At 44.7% G+C, this 22,500-nt stretch overlaps 1 protein-coding gene across 2 annotated transcripts in view; it reads left to right on the forward strand.

The window, feature by feature from the left end:
* TMEM266 (transmembrane protein 266) overlaps window positions 1-22,500 on the forward strand; it is a 141,632-nt gene that overhangs the window by 56,312 nt on the left and 62,820 nt on the right. For both annotated transcript variants that reach the window (XM_074285268.1, XM_074285269.1), the window contains exons 4-5: window positions 11,849-12,003; window positions 17,798-17,871. In XM_074285268.1, the coding sequence (XP_074141369.1) occupies window positions 11,849-12,003; window positions 17,798-17,871 (229 nt within the window). The remainder of the gene's footprint in view (window positions 1-11,848; window positions 12,004-17,797; window positions 17,872-22,500) is intronic.

Raw genomic sequence — 22,500 nt, forward strand, 5'->3', positions numbered from 1 at the left:
CTCCCCAGAACCAGGGAATGCAAGCATGTGACGCCTTGCCCCAGCCAACAAGCGTGTATTAAACTCCAACAATATTCCAGCCCTGGGCTAGCTTCCCGGGATAGAGGCAAATTCAAAAAAGTCCTTCCCCTCAGGCAGCTTACATTCCTAGCATCTGGGCCCTATCGTTTGTCTTTTTTATTATTAATTATTACAATTAATTATTAATTGTGTTCAATTCTCCTTGATCCTATTTGGGTTTTCTCACCAATGATGCTGGAGTGGTTTGCCGTTTTCCTCCTCCAGATCATTTTACAGATAGGTAAACTGAGGCAAAGAAGGATTAGGTGACTTTCCCAGGGTCAGACAGCTAGTGAATGTCAGAGGCCACGATTTGCACTTGGGTCTTCCTGACTCCAGACCTGGGGCTCTATCCACTGCACCATCTACCTGCCCTTGTTATTAGTCAGAGAAGAGAGAGAGCTAACAGTGACAGTCGGGAAGGAGATTGCCAGCAGCCTGCAGATGTTCTCAGCCCATCTGTTCCCTTTACTGTAACATGTCCAGGTCCTTCCCTTGGGTTTTGTGTGAGCAGAAGGGATACACTCACAAAGTCCCACGGGGGAAGAAGGCAGTGGAGCCAGTTATGCCGGGCCGGGGGTCATCGCGGAGGAAGTGGCCCGTCCCCTTCCTCTTCCATCTTCCCGCCACCTCCCCATCCCATCCCAGTTCTCCCACTTGTCTCCCTTTGTCCATCTTCAGCCTCGTCCCCTTTCCGGGGTAACCGAGGAAGACTAGACCGGCTTCCTATAGTTTGTGAAGGGAACATCACCCCACTTCCACATTTCCCCTTCCCCCATGTTTGCATCCCATCTGGTCCTGCTCCCCTCAGGCTGCAAGGATCTCCTGATTCTTGATCCTGCAGGATTCTGCCGTACTGTCCGAGCTCTGGATCACGTTGCACCCCATGACCTCGGATCCCAGCTTAAGCTGGAGAGGGATGCAGAAGGCGCTCTTAGGGGTGAAGCTGCCCCTGACCTTGTGACAGAGTCATCTTTGGTCATCCCTTTGGTGTGTTCTTCACCTAAGAGCTCAGGCAACTTACTGCACACCCAAGGGGACTCTCCAAGGAAATCCGCGGCAGAAAGGGGGGCTCCCAGAAAGACACCAAGGGAAGGCTGTCCAGGTGTCCGTTCCCCTCCTCTCCGTTGCCCTCGAGGTCTCACCCGGATCTTTTTCTCCCTCTGTCGTCATAATCGGGGCAGTTTGGGAAATACCAACTAAGAAACCTTGGTTACCCATATCTCATAGGCTGACTACAGGCCGCCTCCATGGGAGAAAGGTCGTTGCCATAGTTAAGTCCATTGGCAACTTCTAGTTCCATTTATAGCTCATGGGAAGAGATTTGGAGCTGCAAGGAACGCTAGAGAGCATCAAGGTCCACCCACTCTCGAACAAGCATCCCCTTCCCAGCGTCCCCGGCGAGTGGCCACCCAGGCTTTGCTCAAAGTGAGGGGGAGAGAACGGGCATTTATTAAGCAGCTACTCTGTGCCAGGCTAAGCATTTTCCACTTGCCTCAGCAAGGCAGATGGTAATGCATCATTTTTAGTGGAGAAACCTGTGCAGGACCTGACCGAGCTCCCTGCCCCTTTGCTAGGTCTCATTGTCAGGAAGTCTTTCCTTCCATCCGCCTGAAATCTGCCTCCTTGTGACTTCCACCCATTGAGCCATATTATCCCCTTTGGGATGAACCAAAACCAATGAAATCCCTCATCCGCAAGACAGCCTTGGAAATATCTGATTTTCTGTGCCCCCACATCCCATTCTCATTTCCTCCAAACAACCCTCTTATAACATGATCTCAAGCAGGAGGGTGCTAAGTCAGCTCACTCCGAGGGATGATTGTTAAATTTCCAGTGTGATACTCAGGACAAATTCATTCATTTGTTGTTCATTTTATTTATTATTTATTGTTTTATTGATTTCTAGATTTAAAAAAGAGATGGGGGATATATTAATAACGCAGATTAACTTTAAAACATGCTGTGGGCTTTTGGAAAGCTGATTGTTAAACATTTATCAGCGGCCCACTGATTCTCAAGGTTTCCTTTCCTCCTCTAGATACTCTCCCAAGTTAATAAGCATTTATTATGTGCTGAGCACAGTGCCTAATAAACGCTGGGGATGTAAAGAAAGGAAAAAACAGTCTCTCAAGGAGCTTACAATCTGATGGAGAGGCAATATGCAAGCAACAAGGTGCCAAAAATATAGACAGGATAAATTAGACACAATCTCAGAGGGAAAGCACTAAAATTAAGGACTGTGAAAGGCTTCTTGACAAAGGCGAGATTTTATCTGAGATTTGAAGGAAGGCAGGAGGTGGAGAAGAGGAGGGATAATATTCTAGCCATGGGGGAGAGACAGCCAGTGAAAATGTCCAGACCCCAGAGATGGAGTATCTTATACAAGGAACGCCAGGAAGTCAGGGTCATTGATCCTAGGGTACATGTGTGGGTCCCACACATGTCCTCCATAAGAGGACTGGCAAGGTAAGACTGGACCACCTGTGTCAACCAGGGATGAATCCAGTCCTCTGGACATGGTCTTATAGGAGCAGAGTACAGAGAAAACATCCTTTCTGTGGTCCTGGATGCTAGACCTTCCTTAAAACAAACTAAAATTGCATCAGCTTTTGGGGGCTGCTATATTATTCTCCAATGACATTATCACTTTTCTTTCTGTGTCTTTACCCAAATAACCTTCATGATTGCCTCTTTTTCTCACACAATCCTGCTTCCTCCCCTCTGCCCCAGAGGTCCTGGATTCCCTTATACCATTATCCCCTTCTGTATTCCATTCCATTTAAATTAGGTGTGCTCTTCCAAAGACATAGCCCAATCCTGGATCCCATCCAAACAAGATTCAGGAATACCTTTCAGATTAAATTTGCCTCATTGTGTTAAGATTGCTGATTCACCTTGCTTGCTATTTATATTCTCTGTTTTGGGATATAGACATTTGAAGGTACGGACTTTAGGACTGGCCAGTTTCTTGGCTTATGCCTCCTGTGAATTTCTGGGCATCTTCATTCTGCTTTTCAACTTTAAATGCCTTTTGGGATCAGATTTGCAAGACTAAACAAAAATTTCTTTTTTTAATTAAAATTTTTTTCCAATCAGAAAAAATCCACCTTCTCTTCCTTTCATCCTGCTCTCTCCAGTTGAAAACAAAGGAAAACAAAACTCTTGTTAAAAACATTAATTTTTCCATTGGCCATTCTTCTTGTTGTTTAATTGTTTTTGGTCATGTCCAATTCTTTGTGAGGTTCCCTTGGCAAAGATACTGGAGAGGTTTTCCATTTCCTTCTCTGGCTCATTTTACAGGCAGGGGAAACTGAGGCAACCAGGGTAATGACTTGGCCAGGATCACACAGCTAGTAAGTGTCTGAAGTCGCATTTGAACTCATGAAGATGAGTCCTCCTAGTTCCAAGCCCTGAGTTTTATGCAGCACAGAGCCACTAAGCTGCCCTAATTAGGTTCTTACCAGCCTCTTTTAAAGGGCACACCATCCCTGGGCAGGAGTCCATCATTCCTTGTTTTTAAGCCATTATCCAGAATCCTGTTCTAAGACACCAACTTAACTGGATGCTCATTTCCCTTTTAATCTGAAGCCCCTGTTCTCAATTGATAGCAGTGATAAAACACCACCACCTGCACCCCTGTGATCTTCAGTTTACTACCCAACACTCTCTGCTCCTTGGCAATGCTTTCCTGACTTTGTGTTGCATCCTTTGTGTCCACACTCAGCAGAAGTGGACAGCGGTCATCCGGTTTGACAAGGCTCTCCATTCTGCCTTGGATACCTGCCCCAGGAAGATGGCAGATTCCCATAATTTCATTATCACATTGACAAATAGCTGCCCCTGCAAGAGATCGCCAATCCATCACGATGGTTCATTTCTTCTTCCTCTCATTTTTGCTTATCTCTCACATAAAGGCACCTATGAATCTACATCTTTTTTCCTTGGGGAACAAGCAGCTGCTTCCTCCTTGCAAACAGCTTCATCCATTACCTCCAAGTGTTCGATGATCCTCCTTCTTCTACCCTCCAACTTTTGTCAATAAGTCCCAATTTTGCCTCCAGCTCACGTTTCTCTGCTTCCACACTAAAATTCTTTTAGAATACTTTATTTACACCTAGGATATACTATAAGTTACTATAAGAATGCCCGCCATCCAGGAGAGGGGGTGGAAGGAGGGATGGGAAAAACTCAGAACAGAAGGGAGTACAAGGAATAATGTAAAAAAAAATTACCTATGCATATGTACTGCCAAAGAAAATGTTATAATTATAAAAATTAATAAGAAAAAAAATCAAATGTTAATTGGAACATAAAAAAAGAATACTTTATTTACTCTGGAGTATAAAGAGGTCTGATACCTTTTCTTTTAGGAGAGAGGAGAGCCTGTGCTTTACTCATAAATAATGATTACTTGGCTAGGGCAGAAGGACAAATATCACATACTCTACATCAGTCACACTCTCCCCATCTGCTCCTTCTCTTTCTCTTTGCTCACTCAATATGGTCCAAGTGGCTTTGGCAAAATACAAATCCTAATTCTCTCTTGGGCAAGGCTGTCTAAAGTTCCTGTGGTGGGAAGGGAGGCTCGTCTCCATAATAAGCTAATGTTACTCATCAAGGCCTTCTGACCCAGTTGCCTGAGTTCTCTGACTTTTGGCACAGGCCCATCTAAGAGAACAGGGAAGGATTCAGAAGGTGTTATTGAGAATAAATGTGTCATTGTCCTTGTGGAAGACTCAGTATTACCCAGCCCTTGGGATTCTCTGCCTAAAACTATCATAAGCTGAGAACCCAAAGCATGACAGCTTCCGAGACACAGAGAAAGGGGGGAATACTCAGGGAAAGCCACCCCCTGGCTTTCAGTTCTCTCCTTGAAGAGGTGCCCCTGATTATTTGACTCCACTCCACATCGTCAGCTTGCCAGCTTAGGAAACACTGTTCCGGAAGCTGGTGCGCCTCTTTTTTATTTTCAAAACATATGCATGGATAATTCTTCAACATTAACCACTGCAAAACCTTGTATTCTAGTTTCCCCCCCTTTGCCCACCCCCTCCCCTAGATGGCAAGTAGCCCAATATATGTTAAACATGGTAGAAATATATGTTAAATCCAATATAGGGTATGCCTCTTATTTTTAAACAAATTGGCTACAGGTAGCCTAAGAGCTAACGTCCTCCTTAGCACTATTGGCGACAGTTGCTTCGAAGATGGGTTGCCTTTCCTCCCTGTAGTGAGAACAAATATGTCCGATTGCCCCTAGACTGTCCCTTGGCTCTGGCCATAACCAGCTCTCGAGGGGTGGGGTTAATATAAGACACTTTCCAGTTTGGTCTGCCATAGGAACTCCATTATTTTATTAAGTCTAGGAAATCATAAGGGCAATATAACAAGCCTTCATTTGTAGCTTTTGCCAGTTTTGAGGTGTAAATGCTTACACTTGAAAAGGTTAAGATTCATGAGTCTCTGCAAGCTGGCCCAGTCTACACTGGCTCTGATCCATTGCTTGTCCCCCCCTCCAGCATCGGGGTGCGCTCCATCTTAGACTGAGCCATCACTCGCCTGACATCAATCTAACTCGTATGATTAATATTTCTCTTTGACATTAAGCCACATAACTTTTAATAGAGATGAGAAATTCGCATATGGGATTGTAGTTGCTGAAGTCTTCTTATGTAATAAGATCATTGAAGAACTTTTCCTCAGATTGCAGAGTTTGACAAAGCCTGAGGGATCATCTCATTGAATCTCCTCATTTCACAGAGAAGGAAGCAATCCCCAGAAATAAAATGGCATGCCTACAGTCATGTCAAACAACAGAGCCGGAAATCATATTCTGTGACTCTGAGCTCAGCACTCTTTCAAGATTTTAATGGGGACGGGGAAATCTTCCTTCTCTGAGTTATCTTGGAAATGGATTCCCAAATGCCTGTTCAGTCGTGTCATCTTTAGCATATATTTTTTAAGGGTCTGGCTGCTCTTCTTGGCTCAGTTTTCTTTAATCTATTTCTCCTTTCTTATATCATCACATAATGATGTGTTCAGAGATACGATGTGGTAGCGGCTCCATTATTATATTGTTAGAAATGTGCTGACAAATCTGCTCCACTTCAGGTCCATTTTGTTGTCCTTGTAAATTCTGGGAACCAGGTGGCAAAGTTCATGCTCCCAGAAAGCTTTCAATCACCTCATTTTCCCTTTAGCTGCTTTTTGTTCTTTTTAGTTATTTTGAACTTGAAAGATACCAACATAGAGGAACACACAAAAAATAGGAAAAGAGATAAGTATATTTTTATTATGTGAAATCTGGAGGTTTTTGTTTGGTTTTAGTACATAATAAATATGCAAGCTATTGTTTTTCTAGACATTAAAAAAGCTTTAATTTTTTTTTGACATTACTATCACTAACCTCTGTCCTTCTGTTTCCTTTCCTCCTAGAAAAAAAAAAAAAAGATTGCATTTAAAACAAAAGAAAGCAAAATATTGATCGCATCCAAAAATATCAGTCTCATTTGGCAGCTCTAGCCTGTTAAGAAGTGAACAGTATGCTTCATTAGCTGTCTGTAATCAGAGTTGGTCGTTGCATTGATCAGAGTTACTAAGTCCTCCAAAGTAGATTATCTTTACAACATCGCCACTCCTATATAAATTGTTCTCCTAGTTTTGCTCACTTCCTTTTGCATTTTTTCATACATATCTTTGCAAGTTTTTCCAAATCCATCTCTTTCATCATTTCTTATAGCACAATAATATTTCATTATATTTATATCCATAATTCATTCAGTTATTCCTCTAATTAATGAACACTTCTTCCCCCTTGCTGCTTTTCACTATTTTGTAAAGCAACATTACCCATAGGTTTCTATTCCAATTTTCCTCCATAATGTTTTTCATATGGACTTACATTCTAAGCATTTAAGCAGGAATTTATACCCTAAACATAGGTCGTCGTGGTGTCTTTCTGCTAAAAGAGCAAAATATTTGCTCTCTGAGTAACCAAGCTACTGGGCTTTTTGGCGTAGTCTGGTAGTGATGATTTTATATTGTTTAAACTTCTATCTGGAACGATGTTCATCAGAGTCAATGTCTTTACTTTTATCCATTTCTCATTTTTCAGAATCAATTGTTTGACTCTTTGTTTCAGAATCAATAATGTTTGACTCTTCCTGACCCCCATTTGGGATTTTCTTGGCAAAAATACTAGAGTGGTTTGTCATTTCCTTCTCTAGCTTATTTTGCAGATGAGGAAACTGAGGCAAACAGGATTAAATGACCTGACTAGGATCACACTGCTGGGAAGTATCAAAGATTTAAATTCAGATTCTCCCAGCTCCAGGACCAACGCTCTATCCACTGCACCACCTCGCATAGCATATTTAATGAATTGGGTTGTTAGTAAGATAATCACGTGACAGGCCTTCTCATCTATTTTCTTTCTTCTAATGTGGTATTAATTCTGACTAATTTTTATGGGTGACATTTTAAAAACCATCATGCATTTAAATACAATATAAAAATGGAGAGAGAGTGATTTATGCTTATGTATACATGTGCTTTACCTTGTATCAGTTATTTACGAACTGCTAAGTTTTCCTTGAGAAGATTTAACGTGTATAATTTCTGGCTTTCAGGTAAAAAATATAAATGAGAAGGGTGGGCTAATTTCTATCTATGGTACCTCCCAGCTCTGACATTCTCTGTTCTAAGGGCCCTCCCAACTCTGACATCTTCTAAAGTTCTTTTAAGCTCTAACATTGTCTGTTCTAAGATCTCCTCCAGTTCTGACATTATATGTTCTAAGTCCCCTTCAGTTCTGACAATCTCTGTTCTAAGATCTCCTCCAGCTCTGACATTTCTTGTTCTAAAATCCCCCCATCTCTAACATTCTCAGTTCTATCTCTGACATCCTGTGGTTTAAGATATCCTTCAGTTTTGACATTCTCTGTTCTAGGTCCCTCCCGCTCGGACATTCTCTGTTCTAAAGTTCTTCTTAGCTCTAGTATTCTATGTTCTAAGTTTCCTCCCAGCTCTGACATTCTTTGTCAATAGCTTTTCACTAAGGTGACTTTGGGAGGCGCTCCCCAATCTGTCTAGATACACAGAGTTCCCATCTCTGAAAGTTAAGGCCAAAAAAAAGAAGCGTTCTGCCTGCCAGTAAGTCAAGCATGACCCCGTTGGGGGAGGGAGATGGCCTTTGTCTGCCTGCTCCTCTTTATTTATCACCTCGGGAGCACACCTGGCTGAGGTTTCAGATGGCGATCAGCTGCTGTCAGTTCCAGGGGGCACAGCCAATTCCACTTGGTTTGATGTAGGATGGAGGGGGGGGGCTCAGTAACTTAATAAAGACTCCATCCCCAAGGGAGCTTTAAAGCGGCCCTTCCAGGAATGAGGGATGTGTCAACAGACAGAGGGAAGAGCGGAGAGGAAGAAAATCTCCTGGAGAAATTGCTGAGACAGCCAGGAAGCCATGTGAGAAGGGGAGGTGAGATGTGCGAAAGAAGGAAATGGGGCCGAGCAGAGCCTGGCCTCCGAGGCAGGAAGTGTCACGTAGATGAGGGAGGGTCCTCTCCAAAGTGTTAAGGAGAGACACACGTAGGTGAGACAAGGAGGCATGAGTCAGGAGAGAGAAGGACAAAGGCGTCATCTTAGCCAAAGGTATTTTTAAACATCAGGAGACCTTGAAATACACAAAAATGACGTGCAGCCTTCTCTGGACCGGTAGCCTACCAGTGGATGGCTGGGCCGGGCTTGGGGTGAAATCATCCTGTCCCGTCCTGTTCCTGAGAGCCCCACGAGGGCTCCATGGCACTCTCACTTTCCTTTGGAATGAGTAGATTCCCATCAGTTTGGGTTCAAACCAAAGATCTGTCATTTTTGTACCTGACTACCCTGCTCAGGAAGTCAAGGGAGCTGGGAAAATGGAATGTAAGCTCCCTGAGGGCAGGAACTCAGTCGTGTTTATCTTTGTATTCTCAGAGTAAGCACACAGGAGGCGGTCAATAAGTGCTTGTTGACTTGTTGAGACCATGAATGTGGCACAGTGGATGGAGTGCTAGACTTGGAATCGAGAGAGAACTGAGTTTTCAAATTCTGCCTCAAATACTTATTAGCTGTATATGGACAAATCATTTAACTTTTTTGGGTCTCAGTTTTTTCATCTGTAAAATGGGGAGACTTGCTGGCTCCACAGAATTGAAGATATTTAGAGATAGAAGAGACCTGACAGGTCATCTTATCCAACCCTCTCATTTTACAAATGGGAAAACTGAGGCAAAGAGATAACAAGTGAGTTAGTGCCATGGTCCCGATTAGTTAGAACTCAAGAATCTTGATTTTCCCCTCTTTCCCACCTCTTGTTGCCTCCTGTTTCTCTGTTCCTGAAAGATGTAGGATGTTCTGTGCCTACTCTGGATTCCTGGAAATACTAGCTTTCTCTCTTTGGAGATCATTTTGTGCAATCTCATCATTATAATCTGAGAAAACTGAGGCCTAAGACTTGCCCAAAGGCACTCAAGCAAATAGAGTCAGAATTTGAACCCACAACTGCCTGGGGACAGACCTGAGACTAGAACACAGCTCCATCATCTTTGCCAGCATCCTGTCCTAAAGAGACCACAGCCTAATCTCTGGAAGTCCCTCAGGGAATCCGCACAATACATCAACAGCAATTCCCTCACTCCCAAACCTGGTCCTCCATTTGAATATTTCTAGTGATGAGGAGTTCACTACCTGTCAAGGTCTGCAATAGCCTTGCTCCCCACTATGACTTCTTTACCCCCAGTGCTTCCAGCCTTCACTTGGAGATTAAAGCCATTTAATGTTTCCATGTCCCATCGCTCATTTCCTTCCCCCCCATTTCATCAGGTTCCATGTTTGTGTATTGTGTTGCAGTCATACATGCGGCATCAAGGCCCACAGTATCTGGTGTTAGAACTCCAAGGGGCCCTTGAACACAAGTCAGAACAACAAGCATTTATGAAGTACCTTCTATGTGTCAGGCACTGGGGATATAAAGAAAGACAAAATACAATCCCTGTCCAGCAGGAGTTTCCAGTCTAATGCAAGGAGTCGACACATAAAGAAAAGGTTTGCAGGCAACATAACAAATAAGGAAACGTGTTTAAAGGATTGCACATGTTTAACTGTATCGGATTGCTTGCTGTCTTAGGGAGGGAGGAGGAGAAGGAGGGAGAAATTTTGGGAACACAAAATCTTACAAGAATGAATGTTGAAAACTATCTTTACGGTTAGAAAAATAAAATACTACTGAGAAAAGATACACGCAGGATAAATTTGAGATGTAATCAGATAAATCAGAATAAAGGCAATAGCATTATGGGTGGGGAAACACTTCTTATGGAACGTGGGACCTGGAGCTGCTAAAAGAGGACTATCAGATTCTGGGGAGATCAGCACCGGCCACCTGCAAGAAAGTAGGCAGGATTCCATGGAATCTATGCAAGAAAGGTCTACACTCTGGGCATGGGAGACAGTCTAGCAAGGCCCTGATCCAAGAGATGGGATGGTTTTTACGCGTGTGTGCTAGCCAAGGAGGTGATGTCTGTCCACACAGTTGTGTTTAGATACAGTTCATTTGTTGTTGTTCATTCATTTCAGTTGTCCTGAACCCCACTGGGGCTTTTCTTGGCAAACATACCGGGGTGCTCTGCCATTTCCTTCTCCAGGTCATTTACAGATGAGAAAACAGGGTAAAATGACTTGCCCAGCATCACACAGCTAGGAAGTGTCTGAGGTCACAGCTGGCTTGACTCCGGGCCTGGTACTCTCTCCACTGCACCACCTAGTTGCTAAAATCTAGCTCAGAGGAGACCTAAATAAACATCCCTGGAATTTCTTCTGCCCACACTTCTCCTAGGGAGACTTTGATTCCCTCCTAAGAGGAAAGCAGGAAATTGGCTTAAATGTTGGTTTTCCTGTTTTCCTCAGACAAAGAATTGAAACAGGGACAGAATTCTATCTATCTTCCCACACCCCCGCCACAAAAATAAATTATTTACACACATATATGAGTGTATACATATATATATATATATATAATTATTATTATTAGTGTAAGGAAAATAATGTTAAATTCAAGTAGAGCTCTTACTCCTCATACCTAGAAAAGGACTGAATATTCCTGTGTATATAAACCCACACATATATATGTTTATGCACGTATGTACAAGTTCATAGATACATAGATACATATTTTTCTCAAATCTGTATATCAAAGACTTGACTTCCCATCAAATCCCAGCACCCTCCAGAGTACACATAGCAAATAAACCTTCTGAGAAAGGTACATATAGAACCTAACACAGGGCAAAAATTAGTCTAGTCCTCTCTTTTTATTTATCACTGTTTTATTGCCTCCTGTTTTTACATCATTTCTGCACATGAGCCTTTCTTACGTCAGCATTGAGCCCCTCACTTGTAACAACAGCTCATCAGGGATAATCAATATGGTTTCTGTCTCTGACAATGTATGCGGCATTTGGCTCCCACAGTCCCTCACCTGTCTGCTGGAAGGAGGAAGGTCTGTTTCCTTACTGTTCTTTTGGACCAAGACTGATCATTACAGTCACTGTCTTAGCCTTCTTTTTCTCCCATGTTTATCATAATCATCTCTTTGCTTTGTCTTGCATCAGTCCAGGCAGGTTTCCCGTGTTTAACCCGGGGAGGACAGGAGTGAAGCTTGAGGCCCTCCAGTGAGGCGGGAGCACTGGTGGGTCTTTGGTGAGGGTGCTCAGCGCCTCCTCTCCCATCGTCCTGCTTTGTCCCCCAGGTCCAACTGGCTGAAGCCGTGCTGCGGAAGGCGGGCCTCGGTGTGGCAGGTATTTCTACTGAGTGCGAGTCTCAACAGCTTCCTGATAGCCTGTGTCATCCTGGTGGTGATCCTCCTGACGCTGGAACTGCTGATAGACATAAAGGCTCTCCAGTGTGAGTAGCAAGATGGAGTGTGAGTGTGTGTGTGTGTGTGTGTGTGTGTGTGTGTGTGTGTGTGTGTGGACACATGTCTGTCTTTACTGATGTATCCTGGGGATGCTTTCCCGTGACGGGGGACCCAACCAGCAGCACATCCCCTGTGGGTGGGACTTGTGCCTTCCTTGGGAGAGCTCCAAACCAGTCAGGGCCAGCTGGGCCCGTCCTGTGGCTCTCACTGTCACGGGAGCAGATCTGACCAGGAGCCATTTTCTCCTCACCTGCAATAGGGCAGGGGCGATGGGTAGAAGGGAAACTGGAGCTGGAGCCGGAGAGCCCTGGATTCTAATTCCAGGTCACACGCGTACTGCCCAGAACAGGTCACTCACTTTCCTCATTTGAAAAATGAGAGGATTGAACCAGATGAGTTCTGCGAGGTTTTCTCTGCTCTAAATCTACACTTCTGTGATCCCCTCAATAGCATTCCCCTCTCCTGAATGTAAACAAATCGGAGAAAAAGGAAAAAATCTATTTAAAATTGTTTCAGGTCAGTCTCCTTTCCTTCTTCACAGCCTCCCTCCATCAGGAGAGAGGGTTCCCAGCCTCCTGGGACTTCCCAACCCCTCACAGAGTTTAAAGATCTGCTGTTCAAAAATCTTTGCTGTCCCTCTGCTTCTCTAGCTGTCACCATCACCACCACCATCTTATGTAGTATTTTGAGGCTTGCAAAACACTTCTCATGTTAATTCTTTTATTTCTCCAAACACATCTGAGGCAGGTGCTATTATTATCCCTTTTTTAAAGATGGGGAAACTGAGGCAGACGAGGTTAATGACTTGCCCAGGATTGCATATATCAGATTTGAGGTGATATTCGAACTCAGATTTTCTGACTTCAGATCCAGCATTCTAACCACTGTACTATCTGGCTCATTGTGCCTTCGTCACAAAGACATGAGGCTTGTGAAATATAAGCAGATAAACGGAATAGTTCCTTTCACTTCTCACTTACAGTAAATCAGCTCAATGCAAAGATTGCCCCCTGAGTTCACAAATGACCCTCCCATGGAAGCAAAGACGTCCTCTGCTTTCTGTTTGGTCAGTGGACTGAAGAGAACTGGTCTGGCTTGTCTGTGACCCAGGATATTATGTCTGTGACGGCGACCCTTCGTCCAGATCTCAGTTTTGTCCCTTACTGGATGTGTCACCCCAGGCAAGTTTCAAGTCCTCAGTTTCCCCAGCTGTAAAATGAGGACTTTGGACCCTCAGCCCCTGTCCTCTTCAGCTCTGACTCTCTGATCTTTGGGCCCCTTAACCCTCCACTAGAGAAGCCCTTTCTAACAAAGGATGCTTGTAAGAACAGACGGACTTTCTGTACCGGACAAACTCATTTGATGTTAATGTGCCTGATCCCTGGGTCCCAGTGAAAGTATTTCTTCAGCATGGGCTTGACAGACATTGGCTTTATACTCAGCCAACCTGTCTTGAATTAAAGCCCATTATATTTTCCCTCCCTCCCACCCTCACTGTCTGATTTTTATGCAATTTAATCATAACAGAGACTCTGGTTCCATGCCGTGAATTCTCCATAGGTCCCTCGCCACTTCAGGTTGTAACCAAACCATCGGGTAGAGCTAAGAAACTAGCAGACACAGACTGGAATTTTGCTTAAAATTAAGTATCCAGGAGATTGGTTTTGGTGGGAGATCCAATGGCAGCTCATAAAAGGCATCTTAACTTCCATAAAATGTATGGCCAGAGATTTATGGCGCTTCTCAAACAAGCCGTAAAATAAAATAAAATAAAATAAAAAACGGCCCAGGAATTCATTTGAGAAACAACGGATGGAGAGAGTTTTATGTTCTCAGTCTTCCTCCAGACCTTTCCAAATCGCACAGATGCTGGGCTCCCTAGAGCATTTTCCCCTGACCCCAAGTGATTTGAGGTCCAGAGGAATCAGACTAGTTTAAGGAGCAGATCTCATAAAGCCAGTGGCCCACAAGGAACGTACCCACAAATCCACGTCCTCTCCCTGTCTCTTGTCCAGTGGCCTGCTCCTTGCCCTCCCTGTGAGAGAACTAGAACAGACGTTAGAGCTCTGGTCTAGTTAAAACCTGAATTCAAACCCCACCTCAGACACTTACTAGTTATGTGATCTTGGGCATGTCATTAACCTCTGTTTGCTTCAATTTCCTCAATTGTAAAATGGGAATAATAACAAAACAGCACAATCCCAGGCAGGCTTGTTGTGAGGTTCAAGTGGGATGATAATTGGATAACAGTACCTGGCATAGAGTATGTGCTACATGAAAATGTTTATTCCCTTCCTTTCCCCTTCCCCAGGGTTCCACTCCCCAACTCTTCGGGTATTGAAAATAGCCTTGCATACAGTCAGCTTGGAGCCACCAGATTCTATGTCAGGTCTACAGGCAATGATTAAGTACCTACTATGTGCCAAGGGTGCTTCTAAGCACTGGGGACACAAAAAAAGGAGCTCACAGTCTAATGGTGGGAGTGGGGTCGGGAGTGGGCAACATACAAAAGCTAAGTACAAGCCGGAGAACTTGGAGGCAATCACGAGAGAAGCAAACAGCACTGACAGGGGCTGGAGAGGCTTCCTGCAGAAGCTTCCCGACAGAAGATGTTTAGCTGACATCTAAAGGAAGCCTCGAGGCACAGATGAGGAGGAGAATTCCAGCCCCCAGGGACAGCCAGATGCCCTGAATCAGGGGCCAGAGCATCGCATGTAAAGAACAGCAAAGAGGCCAGTGTAATCTTCAGAAAATCCCTTCCCCTCCCTGGCCCTCGATTCTTCATCTGTATGATAGAAAAATAAGTCTCCTCATGCAATAAAGGCTCTCTTAGGAGAGCCTTCTATAAACCTTAAAGAGCCACTGAAATGGGATCCATTATTGTTACTAGAGAGTGGGTGACGCAATGAATAAGCAAGCCCAGGATTCTGACACATATTAGCCGTGTGACCCTGGGCAACTCACTTAATATTCAGAGAAGCTCAATTTTCCCATCTTTAAAATGGAAGCAGAAGAGCCAGCCTCAGAGCTTAGGAAGACATGGATTCAGGTCTTGCCTCTGCTATGGGCTGGTTATGACTGTTAATTTCTCAGTGCTAGAGATTAGTTTTTTAAATTATAAACCTGTTTATTGATAGAAGGTGCTTCCTCACCTGGGAATCCCTACATTGATAAGATAACAAATAGTTAAAACTCCCTGTGTGAGCTTGAGCAAGGCACTTTCTCTAAGCCTCAGTTTCCCCTCCTGGCTGGAAAAGGATTGGATTAGATGGTACCAAGGTCCCTTCTGGCTCCAAATCTTATGACTGTCCCTTTTGGTACCTTTATTCCCTCTCCCTCTTCCACCACCAGTTGCCCAGATTCATTATGCTACCTCCTGGGAGGCCCACCTTCCCTCTCAGCGGAGCCCCCACTCTGGGCTTTTCATGCCTTAGAAATGCTTATATATACTCAGCTGCTGATCTGTACAGGAATGAGAGGGTTAAATGCCCAGGCTCCCTCCTGTCCCAATAGGGTAGATGTGGGATAGCCGTCAGGATGTACCAGAGCTGGACATCTTTTCCTAAGGTGATGCTGGTGACCCTCCTGAGAAGTCATGGAGTCCCCCTCCAAGGTCACTCTTCTGCCTGGATCTTTAGGAGAGCTCCCTAACTCTGGGAGCTAGGTTCTCAAATCCCACCTCTGTGACTTTGGGCAAATCACATAACCTTCCTGAGTCTCTGTTCCCTCACCTATAAGAGGAAAGGATTGGGCAAGATGCCCACTGGGATCCCGGTGATCTATCACTGACAGAGATTCGTGCGAGGTCCCCAGCGAGTCACTGAACCTAGCCATCCCTCCGGACTTATCGAGGCTTTCTTGGCAGGTCTTCCATGTCAATGTCCTTGCATGGAGACAAGAAATCCCCCAAGGCCAGCACCTTGGAGAGCGTAAGGGAGAGGAGGCTCCTGACTCTGGGCAGTGACTAAGGGAAAGAGCCATTAGATATGAGTCACCAAGTGTCAGGACCAAAAAAGTCCTTAGACTTCCCAAGAATGTCACACCTAATTTTTTTTTACACGAGGAAGCTGAGATCCAAAGAAAGAAAGAAGCTGGTCAAAAGTCAACGCATTGATCAAAAAGATCTTGTGGCAAATTTTAAATCCAAAAAATGATACACTTCTGCCCTTATGGAGCTTACATTCTAGTGAGAGATGCAAGAGGTCCACAACAGGTAAATATAGGATAATTTAAAATAAATGTACAATGACTGGCGGTTAACAATTGAGGGAGTCAAAAAGGCAACTCTTTTCTTTTTTAAAAAATTTTTATAGTTTTTATTTACCAGATATATGCATGGGTAATTTTTCACCATTGACAATTGCCAAACCTTTTGTTCTATTTTTTCCCCTCCTCCCCCTCCAAGATAGCAGGTTGACCAATACATGTTCAATATGTTAAAATATAAATTAAATACAATATATGTATGTGTGTCCAAATAGGCAACTCTTTTCTTTTGGAGACTAGGTCTCCCCACCTTGCCCGGGCTAAAAACATGGCAGACATCCATGAGCACAGTCTCACAGCTCGTTGGTTCTTTGACTTGCTCCGTTTCTGACATGGGAAAGGTTGTTTTTGTGGCTGTGCCGCCCAGTGGATCCTGCTCTTGGGGGGCTCCCCCGTTAGTGCTTTAGGTCATCTCTGCAACTCAAGCTCCCAAATTCAAGCAATCCCCCAGCCTCAGCCTCCCCAGCAGCAGGAACTATAGGAAGCGCCCCCATACCTGGCTAGCAACGACTTCTTTCAAGAATGTAACCCTTGTGCTGATCTCTAAAAGGAACTAGGTATTTGTAGAAGTGAAGGTGAAGAGGGAGAATGTTCTAGGAATAGAGCCTGAGCAAAGAAGGCAGGAAGTAGAGTGCCATGTTTAAGAAATAATGACTAGGCCATTTTTGCTGGGACATCACGAGGAGGGATAATGGAAAAATAGGCTAAAGTCGGATAGTAATGAGCCTTAACATGGGAATGATATGATCCCCAAGACAAGAGATATAGGAAAGTGTGAAAGACAGCTTGGAGAGGGGAGAGGCTGAGTAGGAGTAAGACCACTAAGGAGGCCACGTAGCTAGTAAGAGGCAGGACCCTATCCCGGTCAAAGAATATGAACCCATCATGAATACACATGCTGCCCTTCGGCTGTGGCTATGTGGTTCATAAAACGTTGGTGTTGAAAGGGACCTTCCCTTTACAAATGAGGAAACTGAGGTCTCGGCACATGAATTGATTTACTTAAAATCACACAGCCAGTAAGTCGTAGAGTTGGGATTTAAACCCAGTTCTTCTACCCCCCAAGTCTGGTGGTTATAATGATGCTAAAAAAAAAATCCAAGGCAGGGGGAGCATCTTCCCAAAGTTAACTCCTAAAGTCTTCCACTGACCTTGAAGGAAAGGGTTGGAATTGTTTGTCTTTCTTTCCCTGCCCTGCACACACACACACACACACACACACACACACACACACACACACACACATTCACACACACACACACACACACACACACACACACACACACACACACACACCTTATGCCTACATTTCTCTTCATGATCATCTTTGAGATTTTCTATTTATTGGCTTCAGTGACACTATATTCCTAGGATACACCCACAGGGGGTTTTGTCCTGCGCTCCCTAGAGCAGTCCCTGATTCCAGGCCCCCTAATTACATTCTAAATACCCCCTCCTTATGCACTTAACTCCTTGGTCCTAAGCCTGGCTTTTCCTGTACCGTGTTCCTTGCAGTTTCAAATTCATCCCAGTTTGCCGGAGTCAGTCACTGGATCAGCCTGGTCATCCTGTCTGTATTCTTCTCAGAGGTGGGTAAAACACTAGATCCCTTCTCTTCAAAGAAAGCCGCTCACTAGCGATGGAACCTGGGCAAGGCCTTTGATTGCCTGAGCTTGAGTTTCCTCATTTGTAATATGAGGGGCTTTGAGGTGTTTTGGTGAATGGTGTGCTCTCTCTTTCCTGGCCTCTGGGATACTAGTCATATTCTCTGCATCCTTAGCCCAAAGTTCCACCTTTTTGGCCCCGTGGGCAGTTTTCTGAAGAATTCTATAATTAATAGACTAATGGTTTAAATGCACCAGTTGATGAAATGCCTACATTGATGAGATCACAGACCAACTGTAAAGTATGGAAGTATGTCACGAGTATAACTTAGACTATGGGGCCAAGGGGATATAGTTTAAGGTAGCCTCCCTTCCTCTAACAATCTGGGGAGACCAAAGTGAAAGAAGAATATGTCCCAGTGATGTGAGAAGAAGAAGCAGTGTATGACCTCAGGCCTAATACAGGAGGCACTTAATAAACATTTGTTGGTAGATTCAGAGCCATATAAGGAGTGTAGATCATGGGTACTATAGGACCTACGAGGAGGCTTGGTGGGGGGACATGAGCTGGTACGGGAGAGATCAGGGAGCGAAGAAAGTGAGAAGAACCTCCTGGGGAGAAAGATGCGTCTGTACTACCGGAGATGCAGAGGGAAGAGTGGCTGACCATTCACATTGAAGTGAATTTAAAAAGATGAAGTGCCCATCCTGAAAGGTAAGAGAAATAAAATACCCAGAATTCCTGAGTTGCAGGTGTTCTGTGCCTCAGCCAAAGAAATATGGCACATGAAAAGTCCATGGAAAATAATATGTCACTGCATTGACAAACGTCGATTTGTTAATATGATATTTCCCCCGTCCTAATTCTGAGATGAAATATTACTCTGGCAGCTGTGGAGAAGAAGGAGAAAAAAGGACAGCACTCATGAAACCATTAAACAGTATGAGCAGTAATAATAACACAAATAATAACAAGCAACAAAAAGAAGAACATGTGTAACATGTTAAAGTTCTCAGAGGACTTTGGTCATTTGATCAAGGCAATGTGTGGTAACTGTCGCTATAGGATTTGAAAGTTATATATTTAACTTATATCAGATTGATTGTTGTCTTGGGGAGAGGGGAAGTAAGAGAGGGCGGGAGGGAGAAAAATCTGGAATGCAAAGTCTGAGGAAAACGAACGTTGAACACTATCTTTACATGTATTTGGAAATATAAAATATTATTGAAAATAAAATTGTAAAAGGGGGAGGTGAAGGACAATGGAAAGGAGGTGGATGTATGGTTGAATTCTGGCTCTATTACTCCTATCTGGGTAACCTTTGTGCCTCAGTTTCTTAGCTGTAAAAAGAGGGCTTTGGACTGGATGGCTTTGGAGTGCTCTTCCAGCTCTCCTCATGGAGGAGCTGTGACTTTAGGGGACTTCAGAAGGTGGATAAGACTCACCTAGATGGAGAGGAGAGAGGAAAGGAAAACGGCATTGGCAAAGTCCTGGAGCTGAGCCCAAATATATCATGTTTCCATGAGGACATCTGCCTACTCTCTTAGTTGCTTGCAACATTTGATGTTGCGTGGGTCCGGGGCAGGAATTGGGGAGGGAGGGTGTGGAATTTCACTCGGGGCTCCATGGAATCCATGCTCTTCTGGTTCCATTCCAAAGCCCCACTTGTCTGAACCAGGACCCAGGCTTGTGCCTCTGGGGTGAGCTCGCCCTCTGGCATTGGATTACTCTGAAGAGTTTCACCTTGCTCTGAGGCAGAGGGTAGAGAAGAAGCCCTGGCAGATGGAGGGAGTTACACAGACCTGTGGTTTTTGTTACAAATTGAGTGATTTAGGGGTGTTTTGGACACCTGCCCCTAATGCTCTCCGCTGGCCATCCATTCTCCTTGCGTTACCCTCCTAAGCCCCCTGAACGCTGAAAAAACAGCCCTGCAGTGCTGGCCAGAGCCAGCTGTTGGAATTGCCTGAGACCCTAGCAAATGTGCCATGGATCGGTGAGTGCCAACACAAATGTTTAGCCAGTTGTCAGAGTGCTTTTCCTGGATCCCTGGCAGGCAGGATGTTGGCTCTTGAAAAATTTATGACTCCATGTGAATTCTCGTTTCCTTCCCTGTCACTGCCAGACCAGAGATGTTCCATCTGAAACTAACGGTCCCTCTCTGCGTGGGCATCATGGCAATCCCGTGGCACCCAGGCTGGCAGGGAGTCAATGAGGGTGGGGAGATTTCTTCCCACTGGCAGATTTTTGGTCCCACCCCCTGGGTTGGATGCCACCTGGCTGCCAAGGCCCTCAAAGAAGGTGAAGGGTGGCGTCGGTCAAGAGGAACAGCAAAATGAGAGCCCGGGCAAACAGTGCCCATGTGCGGCTTGGAGGGAGGAGCTTTCGTCTGAGTGAAGTCTCCAGTAAGTATGTGTGTTCCACTCCTTTCCCGTGGTGCCCCGAGTGTTCTTTCCTATGGGATGGGGCCATGCCCACGCAGGACTGCAAAGGGGGGAGGTGGGACAGTGGAAAGAGCTTTGGTCCAAAGATTAGGCTTTGAGTCCCGTAATAAGGGAAGAGACTTGGTAAAAATGCAGCTTTTGCTTTGGAAACTTATCACCTGTGACTTAAGGTAGATCAGTTAACAGCCTCAGTTTCCTTATCTGTAAAGTGAGAGGCTTGATCTAGAGGGTCTCTGAGGTCCCTTTCCACGTTCTAGCAGTTTCTGAATCTATGCATCAGCCATGGCAGAGGACGGTGAGTCTCAGAAATGCTCCTGCCCTCAGCCTGGAGGTGGGCACCTCTTGTTATCTAGCAAGTAATAGTCAGTCACTCCTTTGGGTAACTATTTCTCAAAAACAGGGCTAGAAGAGATTGTCAGCAGTGGCAGGAAACTGGAGCCCCTTGTGGACTTTCCATACTGGGACGACTCTCAAGCTACAAGATGAAAAGGAGCTGTAGGATTTAATGACTCGGTCATTACCTACATGTAAAACCTTTCAAAAGCCTTTTTATCTCCGTTGTCTCATCAGATGCTCATGAGATGCAGCCAGTAGATGAGGCAAATATCGGTATTCCATTTCACAGATTGGCAAACTGAGAAGCACAAAGGTTAAATGACTTGTCAGCCACACAGTAGGGCTACAAGCTGGAGGTTGGGATCACTAGTTCAGGTTTTATCAGACACCACGCCACCTCCACAATTGTCTAGGAAGGATGATTCTAGGAGATGGAGTGGGACTGAAGGTAAAGAAAGGGGACGGGACAGAATAAGAATGGAAGGAGAACATACTCTGTAGCCCCGGGGAAGGAGAGGGAACTGCGAGGACCAAAATGATCTAGAAATCCCAGATCCCACTCGGATGAATCTGATGATATCACCCATCCCTCCTCTTCCATTCGAAGGGGAGCAATTCAACTCCATTTTCCACCTTTTAATGAATTCTCTAATTATACCAATATCAGTTTGGCTGGTGTGTGAAAAGAAATAAATAGCACGTAATGAACTTGAAAAGTAATTTGGGGTCTGATGGTGAATGGCTTTAATTAGGAGTCCCTGCTTTATTCAGCAGATCACAGGGACCAGCGGGTTCTTTGGACCATTGTGGTAGTGCTTTGGGAAGATAACTCAGGCAGTCATGTACAAGGTAAACTAGGGAGGGGGAAACAAGGCAATGACACTAATTCTGAGGCTATTAAATGGTCTAAACAAGCAGAGTTGAGATCCTAAGCTAGGACCGTTGCAGGATCCTGGATAGGAGAGGCTAGATTCCAAAAAGACTATTGGCTGGGTGCAGAGAAAGAGAGAGAGACGGGGAGATGGCCCCAAAGTTTCCAGGTTAGGAGCCCAGGAAGATGGTCTCCTTCTGCAGAACAGAGCGGGGATGCAGGTCTGAAGGAGGAAAGTGAGAAGTTCAGTTTTAGAAACCACTGGTTTCTGACCCACGTGATAGTAAGTGGATTTCAGCTGTTGAAGGGATAGAATTTTGAGGCTAGTGGAAGGCAAGGGTCGGATGTACGCCGGGCTAGGTTAGACTATGATAGTCTTCGGCTCCGAGGGCACTGCCATAAGTGGAGCTGCATCTGTTCCTGAGATTGTATAAGAACCTCATGAATGAAAGTAAGCTGAAGGCACCACAAGGCAGCAGGGCCTTTGGGCAGATGGAAGATCATACCACACAGATATTCCGTTCCACAACCTTGGAGCCTAAGTCTAAAAATAGAAAAGAAGGGAAGAGTCTCCCTATCACCCTCTTCGACTTGGAAATGAAAAAGAGCCCCAATCAATCAATCAACAAGCATTTATTAAGCACCACCTCTGTACCAGGCACAATGCTGAGCAAAAATACAGTTCCACTCATCAGGAATATTCTAAGAGGAGAAACAAGATATAGATAAATGGGTATGTTAATATCCCTACAGAGAAGATGGAGGACAACCCTACAGGAGAAAACGATAGCACCCAGGGAGACTGAGAAAGGCTTTCTGTAGAGAGTGGTGTCTAAAATGAGACATGAAGGGAGTCAGGGATCCCAGGCATAGGCAGAATACACAAAGGTGTGGGAGGTGGAGTCTCCCCCAAAAGGAGTAAGTGAGCCCCTGTGACTGGTTTGTTGTGGGGAGAATGGAAGTAT

The sequence above is a fragment of the Sminthopsis crassicaudata genome, chromosome 2 (genome assembly GCF_048593235.1).
Source record: "Sminthopsis crassicaudata isolate SCR6 chromosome 2, ASM4859323v1, whole genome shotgun sequence".
NCBI classification, from domain to species: Eukaryota; Metazoa; Chordata; class Mammalia; order Dasyuromorphia; family Dasyuridae; genus Sminthopsis; species Sminthopsis crassicaudata.